General features: G+C 42.8%; 1 protein-coding gene across 1 annotated transcript in view; it reads right to left on the bottom strand.

The window, feature by feature from the left end:
• Window positions 1-8,500, bottom strand: part of BHMT (betaine--homocysteine S-methyltransferase) — a 20,396-nt gene extending 11,896 nt beyond the window's left edge. Inside the window, exons 1-4 of the mRNA XM_011959207.1 lie at window positions 8,367-8,500; window positions 4,889-5,021; window positions 1,428-1,546; window positions 273-464 (exon numbers count right to left, since the gene is read on the bottom strand). Of these exons, the coding sequence (XP_011814597.1) occupies window positions 273-464; window positions 1,428-1,546; window positions 4,889-5,021; window positions 8,367-8,399 (477 nt within the window). The 5' untranslated portion in view covers window positions 8,400-8,500. The remainder of the gene's footprint in view (window positions 1-272; window positions 465-1,427; window positions 1,547-4,888; window positions 5,022-8,366) is intronic.
• Window positions 8,501-8,701: the final 201 nt, after the last annotated feature.

Raw genomic sequence — 8,701 nt, forward strand, 5'->3', positions numbered from 1 at the left:
GTTTTCAAACTTTGAATTGTGACCCATTAGCATTTTTTAAATGAAATAGAAAGATTTCTTACTGTAAATTGCAGTCAAAAAGTTGGAAAAACACCATATCAGATTAACTGAATCAAATTTATCAGAAGCCCTGAATTGAGAAACGATTTCAAAAACTAAATATTACTATTACTAGTTATGATCGTCACCTAACCCCACACAGTGCTCTTGAAAGCCAAAGGTAGAGAAAATGTACTAGGTGTATTTGTCTTATCTTTCACATTATTCTTTACCTCTGCAATCAAGAAGTCCACGTTCTTCTTCATAAAGACCTCTAACTGTTGCAGAAATATTTTTTTGACTTCAGTTTCACTCTTGCAGCTAAGGTATGAAGGTGTCTGACTCACTCCTCCTGCTACCAAAGCATCTCCTTCATCAGCCACTTGTCGGGCAATGTCACAAGCAGCTTCACTGACTTTCTGCCCCTAAAATGGGTGAGTATATGAGACTTCTAAATTTTCATGTGAAATTGAAATAAAATTATTATTCAAACATTCACATCTTAGTTGTATATTTACAATAGTATCTTATTCCAGAAAATGACTGTTATGGAATAGTTCAAAGCTTTACCAAGCTGAACAGTTTGCAATAACAATAACACTAATAATAGTGATAGTAACAATAAATATATATTATATATGACATTACATTATACCAAAAATGTGTGAGATGGTAAAAGTATTTACATTGAAGGATGTTATCTGGTATCTTCCAGTGCCTAAGATGCACTTAGAAGAGTGCCTAACAAATAGTAGTAGTGGTGGTGATGATGATTTGCTTTTATGAAATTAAATTTAATAACTATAGAATTCAGGACATTTTTGTATGTATATTCTCAATTAACAGATAAGTGCATAACTAACAAGGTCTTTTCTAATTATTTAGACTTTAAAAGTTGTTTGTTATGCTCAACAAACAAAAAGCTCCCCAAACCTAGCATTGTATACTCATGGAATTTTGGAAACCTCAGCCTTGATGGGGTAAAGGGGTTGGTCCAACATCACAAAGTAGATGTGGTTGAGTCAGGCACTATTCCAGGTTTACTGATTTATTATGCCTACGATCTTTCCTCTAGCCATGCTACATTTAAAAACATTAAGGATGAAAGAATTTGTAAGGATGCCCAATTTACTCAGCAACTTAGGAGACTAGGAGAATCATAAATCATTAAATACCTCTTCTTTCATCTGCTTTGCTAAATGCCTCTTTGTTAATTTTGGGGATTACAGCTAAATAAAACCTAAGGCTGTTATTCACGCCTCTCATTTTTGTATTATTAGAAATAAAACAAAACTCTGAAGAGGCTGAACCCTTTTCTCTATGGGAGCTTTGTTGATGCAATGGGTCAACAATATCCTTCTAAAAGTTCCACAGCTGGTTTTACTCACAGATATCTTCTCTAAGACATAGTTTCCCCTGTTCTCCAGCTTGTCTTCACTTGCATAGAAGGTGAAGGTCTGCATGACGTTTGAGCCAGCTCTGAGGAACTCTCGATGAAGCTGGCGAACTGGGAGAGCGAAAGAGGAAAGGTATAATTTCTATCTGTTTATTAACCCACAGTGTTTTCAAATGGCTCTCAGATAAACAAGCAGGAAAATAACTGCTTGAATTTCTGGTTGCTTGACATTTGCACATCTTAGGGGTAGATGAGAGGTAGATCTGAAGTCTCTTGGCAACTCCTGCAAACCTACTGTGACTAGATGAATGGGTGGCCAGGGGATGCTCATATTCCTGTATTTGCTTATCTTGTTCATTGTTTAACTTTGTTTATCATTCATTGACTGTATTTGTGGATGGCACCCACGGACACAAGGGTGAACAATCCATTATCCTGTCTTTGGACAACTTTACAGTCTGTCTAGAAATAACTAACTACAGCACTGCATGGTTGGGTTATGCAGGAAGAAGGGATCATTTCTACCCAGGACATGGGGCAAGGAGGTTAAGGAGGTCCGAAGATGAGGAATCATTTGAGCTGCACTTTGAAGAATTCTGTGCTATTGCCAGGCAGAGAAGGTGGGGAAGGGAATTCCCTCCAGAGAGAACAGCCTGAGCAAAGATAATAAGGCAGAAACAGACATGGCATTTGGGGGAATGACAAGTACTTTGAATGGCTGGAGTTGATGAATCAGGGAAATATTTAGTTTTTAAGCAACTGGATGATGTAATTAGTACAGTCTTTTCAAAAGATAATTCTGGTAGCGGGGTGAAATAAGAACTGGAGCAGGGTTTCCAAGCACAGATCCATGGATGCATGCCAAATGGCAAGGTGTTTTTTTTTTTTTCTGAGATAGAGTTTCATTCTGTCACCCAGGCTGGTGTGCAGTGATGTGATCTTGGCTCACTGCAACCTCTGCCTCCTGGGTTCAAGCAATTCTCTTGCCTCAGCCTCCCGAGTAGCTGGGACTACAGGCGCCTGCCAGCACGCCTGGTAATTTTTTGTATTTTCAGTAGAGGCAGGGTTTTGCCATGTTGGCCAGGCTGATCTTGAACTCCTGACCTCAAGTGATCTGCCCGCCTTAGCCTCCCAAAGTGCTAGGATTATGGGTGTGAGGCCTCTAAATGGCAAAGTTTTATCAGCTGGAGGAAATACGGTGGGATTTTTTTTTTCCCATATAGCTAAATGTATTCAGTTTAAGAAATTATCATTTGTTTTAAAATAGCTGTCCTAAGCTATGGTTGCCCATTAGATCCCCTGCAAACTTTTCTTTAAATTATGGATTGGAATGTCAAATCCATAGATATTCTGATTTAATTGGTTTGGAGTAAGGCATAGGCATCTTCTTTTAAAAGTTTCCCCAACCCATATTTGTTTTCAGCCTTGTCAAAAACTGCCATTGTAAGATAGTGGAAAAAAACTCCTTTTATAAAATGACAGTGAAACTTGGATGATGGTTGTTTTTGTTAGGAGAATTAACTGGGCAAAGTAAGAAATCAGCATGCTATTAATATATCAGCTCCTGAAAATTATTTTGAAATTTCAGAGGTTTATGAAATCCAAAGGTCCAGGAGCAACTATATGAGAGGGTAGGAAATTGCTAGGACGCTGAAGTTCTTAGCCCTTGGGACTAACACCGGAGATGAGTCCATAGTCATCTCTTGTATCCCAGAGGACTAGTACAGTAGAGTGCCTGGAACATAGAAACCTTGGTTTTTGTTTGTAAATAGATGAATACATAAGTGAAAAAAGCTTTTACATTTTAGAAAATGGATTTGTAAGCTTGTTGTCATTTTCCATGATTTTTTAAATCATAGAAAGTTCTCAGTGGGACCTCAAAAGCATCCCTAAATTAGTGGGCTTCAAACTTGTTTTATAATAACAGAACCAATTAAAAATATAGGGAGTCCCATATATCAATCAGATAAACCCAGAGCTGCTGTGGTTGGAGAGGACTGAAAGGTCTATATACTAGGTTTCTGGATGCTAGGAAGAAATGGTTTATAACTATGAAGTCCACTCACATGGTCCTTGGGTGGATTTCCAGAGGTTTCATGAAAAAACCCTGGAAATGTGTGCAAATTGTTACGTGTAAATACATTTTACAGTGCAGAAGGTCTATAAACTTTTATCAGATTTTTCCATAGGGCAGTGATCTCAAACAGTTGAAGACAACTCCTCACTCTTGATTATTCATCATGCTTCTAAAACTGCAGTAATTCTCTAAGTATGATCCATCTTAGAGTCACCTGGGGGCAATTATCAGAAAGGCAGATTCCTTAAACTCTTCCAGACCCCAATAACCTGAATTCCATTGCTGAATTAAAACTGCTTCCACTGGGTGCAAGAACTATAACTTTGGGCATAAACTTTAGCAAGAGAATGAGGCTGGTAATTTCTGAGTATCCTTTCACCTACATTTTCCTGATCACAAGGTTCCTAGGTTCATCCTCTAACCCATAATACGATAGGACTAGTCCCTTTTACACAATGATATCACTTATACTAATTGATTACTTTCATTTTATGGCCTTAGCTCCTCATTATATTACTTATTTTAACATCATAGAAGCTAAGTATACATTGATACATGATTACATATGTACATAGCATAGTTGGAGATTAGCCTTATAGATTTAGCTTGAGAAATGCAAGTTTTTGAAATTCCACAGTAAACTCTAAAAGGTCGAATAAAATTCTGAAGTATTTCTTCAGTTGGGTAAGTTTGCAGCAAAACTATTTGGGGGCAAAATATGAACTGAACCAACATGAAGGTATTGATAAACATGTTTCAGTTAGTAAAGGTAGTCATATATTTTGATGCAAAAATGTATTAATGTGTTTCAATGGGGGCTGCTTCAGGGTCCATTGGGAGTGTTACATAATATGCTACTGTGTTAACTTTCTAACATCCCCAGATTCCTGAATTCCAAGACACATTTGGCCCCAAAATGTGGTTTGGACAGGGGATTGTGGGCCTGTAGTATAACCACTCCTTTCTTGTTGCCTAGAACATGAAAAAGTCAGGCCCAGGCACCAGATAAATAAAAATGTTGCAGGTGAAGTCCAGCTTGCAGGAAGACTCTTCAGGGGTTTCCATCAATTCTAGCTACCACTCAGTCTCAATTACAAAGGCACTGCAAATACACACAATCATTTGCATAAAATAGCTCAAGTGATCCTCTTGCCTCAGCCTCCCAAGTAGCTGGGACTACAGGCGTGCACCACCATGCCCAGCTAATTTTTTAAAAAACTTCTGAGAGACTGGGTCTCCCCGTGTGCCCAAGCTGGTCTTGAATTCCTGGGCTCAAGTGGTCTTCCCACCTCAGCCTCCTGAGTTGCTGGGATTACAGGCGTGAACCACCACACCCAGCTCCTTTATGAGAACTTACAATAGAGCTCTGCACCAACCTGCTTCTGGGTGCTCCACAGCAGCTTCAGGAGTCCAGGGTCCTGCCTTTACGTAGCCCCTCTTCTCCAGTGCAAAGACAAACCCTCCATCTCCAATCACAATCTCTCCAGCATTTAAACGTTCTAGGATGCCCTAAAATTACAGATGAGGGAGGAAAAGGAGTTACTTGAGTATTTAAGAGAATTTTCTATTTGTATTACTTTTGCTAACATATTCTTGTAGAGGTGTGGTTATTTTAGAATTTTCAGAGAAAAATTTATATTTTATGTATACATTTATGGCTATCTATAAGACAAACAACCAGAATGCTCATAAAATAAACATTTGTGTATTCCTTTGTATGTGCTGGGGGTGGGGGTCTTTCAGAACACGTTAAAGAGTGTTTGAAGAATACCACGGGAGGTGTGTTTCAAGAACTATCTGCTGAGGGATTAAATGAAAAGATTTTGTTGTAAAGCCTCAAATCTGCACTTAAGCACAGATTCTTAAAATGGTAAATACTAATCTTCTTACTCTATCAACAAGCTAAAGAGAGGGTTAAAATTGTTAAACTTGAAATGGCATAGAATGCTTTTTTTTCTTTCTTTCTTTCTTTCTTAGAGACAGGGTCTCACTATGTGCCCAGAGGAACTTGAACTCCTGGGCTCAGAAGATCCTCCAGTCTCACCCTCCCCAGCAGCTGAAACTATAGGCTTGTGCCACAGTGCCCAGCAATGCTATTAAGCCATTTTATTTTAAGACTGAAAAGGTGGCCACATCACTCAAAGACTTCTATCTTTGGTGTTAACATTGAGTTTCCGCAACAGTAGCTGTGCTATACAGACCAGCTTATGAGTGTGTGCATTCTGTACTTTATGATGAGAACAAGGAAGAGATAACTAAATGAAGTATTTGTTGAATGATTTTCAGCCCAATCTCCATACTTATTCCATTTACAATACTGTGCAGTAATCACCCTGTTGTTCTATAGATAAATTTGGAATTAAGTATTTTGAAAGGGTTTTGTGAATTACAAAGTAATTCTCTAGTTTAATAGTTTTTTTTGTAATTTCAAAGAATCATAGACTTTAAAAATAAATAGTATTCAATTCAACTGAGATCTCTCTCTCATTTCACAAATGAGAAATCAAGACCCAGAGTCCCTGAGTAATTTATACATGGTCTTCCAGATGGGGAGCATAGGGCTTCCTGACTCTTTTATGCTTAAATAATATCTATATTTGATTTTAAATGGGATTGGGGGTGGCGGGACAGCCCTGAAAAAAACTATATAGTGTAAAGGAATAACTTGGGATGTATTTACCCAGTGTGTTCCATTTACTACCAATAACAGTGGATAAAACAAAAGCTGACATAATAACAAGCATTCCAGAAATCTGTGAGAGGCAATCACAGGATTTTGTATCCCAATTCCTTGCCGCCTTCTTAGAACCTCCCTCATTTTCATTCTCTTCCCTCCACTGCCCCTTCCCATGCCATTTGGACAGCTGGTGCTCAGAGAGAGGAAACAATTGACATTTCACCAGACAGAAGCAAAGTGGTAGGATTATGCTGTGTGTTCCCTAATATACCTTTCAGATAAAACATTTTCAAGCCATAATGTTGAAGCCATGTTATCTTCCGGGAGCCCATAAAATAAAAAAGCACTACAAAAATATAAATGGCTCACATGTCATTTTGAAATCCAAACATTCGTCATGATTGCAGTGTGTCTAAATGTCGCATCTATATCTATATCTATATCTATATCTATATCTATATCTATATCTATAGGAATCATCCTTCCCAGTCTCTACGGACTATTAATTTAGTACATTTAGGGACTGGCGAAATTCTCACCCTCCTTGGACTGGTGACAGTCCACAGTCCTTTGCCATCTCAGCACCCACTCATGCCATCAACATGATGATGCATTTAGAATCTGTAACCGAATTGACCTTCTTCCTTGTGTAGAGGTCTTTTGATTTGGGAAGCCATCCCTTTAGAAACTGGGCACACCTCAGCTGGTTCTCCAGCAGGGCAGGCACTGGGATGACAGCTGGACCTTTCTCACTGTTCTTACAGCCCAGAGGATGCAGTTGGCCTGGCCACCTCTGCTGCTTCCCTACCATTTTCCGGGGGCCTCTGTCGTGCCAGGCCTGGGACTGGGCATTTTGATACCAAAAGGTCAAGTTTATTCTCTCCTCCCTCCATCCTTCTCTCTCTTGCCACCCGTCCAGTCTCATTCCAGGGCAGTCAGTCCATCTATCCATCCGTTCGTTCCCCAAATTAGAGGAAGGACTACCATCTGGACTGAAAACACTTCTCCCAACAAGCCACTGGGAAAGCCAAAAGATGGATTTGTTAATCTGGAGCTGGAATTGGGTTTTGCAGTTTCATCGACAGCCCTTCCTCAGTATCTTAACGCCACTCTGCCCATTTTTAGTTTTTTTTTGTTTTTGAGACGGAGTCTGGCTGTGTGGCCTGGGCTGGAGTGCAGTGGCTGGATCTCAGCTCACTGCAAGCTCCGCCTCCCGGGTTCACACCATTCTCCTGCCTCAGCCTCCCGAGTAGCTGGGACTACAGGCGCCCGCCACCTCGCCTGGCTAGTTTTTTGTATTTTTTAGTAGAGACGGGGTTTCACCATGTTAGCCAGGATGGTCTCGATCTCCTGACCTCGTGATCCGCCCGCCTCGGCCTCCCAAAGTGCTGGGATTACAGGCTTAAGCCACCGCGCCAGGCCGCCCATTTTTTTTCTTAAACCATGTTTTCGAGGCTGACATTTCGGATGACATTTTTCTGTCATCTCGGACATCAAATTGCCTGTGAAAATCTGCAATCACCCAACCAGCGCCTAGGCCTTGGGTACAGCGAGAACCCGGCGGGGAGGCGGCCCCGACACCCGCGGTGCGGGTCCAGGAAAATGTCGGAACCAGCGCCGCCCACTCCTCCCGGTTCTGTGCGCGCCGGGTGCAGAGGGTGCTCGCGGCGGCCCCAGCGGACACAGATGCGGAGCACGCCAGGCGCGCTACGCAGCTCAGTGGGGACAGGATATCGCGCCTGTGGGGCTAGGAGCAGTGTCTCTGGGGAGTTTTTTGGTCTTGGGGTGCCAGGTTCAGAAGGTATTGGGAGGCTCGGAGTTCTGGGGACACCCAGCTGTCGGGGATGGCTCAGAGGGTGCCTTCGGGTCTGAGGGGCAAGGATCACAGAAATCTGGGGCGCACTCTGGTCCGAACGGGGCTGGGGCTGGAGGGGAGAGAGAGGCGCTCTGGGGCCGCGCTCTGAATGTGGGGCAGGCGTGGGGAGGCTCAGAGGTGCCTTGGGGTCCCGCTGGAGAAGTTCTGGAAGCACATTCTGGTCTGAGGCTAAGGGACGGGAGTGAGCAGGAGGATGATGGGTCGCAGGCAGGGTCCGAGGGCCCCTCTGCACTCCCAGAGGCTGGGGTACAGAGCAGGTGGGAGGGGGAGGAGAGCGCCCTCGGGTCCCCTGGAGACTCACCTTCTTGGCCTTTTTGCCCCCAGCGGGTGGCATCTTCGTGGTGTCCAGACAGGTGGTCGACACGGATGCGGACCGACTAGGCGAGCTTTCCCACTGCGCAGCCCCGACCTGCTCCGAGTCCGCAGCCTGCCTCTTTATACCGGCCTGGGCGCGGGGAGGGCCTCCCAACCACAGCGCGGGCCAGCGCGGGCGTTGGGCGGAAACACGCCCACCAGCCCTTCATCAGGCCCGCCTCCTTTTGGGAACCTAGCTTGCCAAGGAGATGATCCAGATTGTTCACCCGAATGGGTGGAACCACCGAAAAGTAAGATAAGAAAAAGCGATGTTGCCACTCG

The sequence above is a fragment of the Colobus angolensis genome, unplaced genomic scaffold (genome assembly GCF_000951035.1).
Source record: "Colobus angolensis palliatus isolate OR3802 unplaced genomic scaffold, Cang.pa_1.0 Scaffold49, whole genome shotgun sequence".
Taxonomy (NCBI): Eukaryota; Metazoa; Chordata; class Mammalia; order Primates; family Cercopithecidae; genus Colobus; species Colobus angolensis.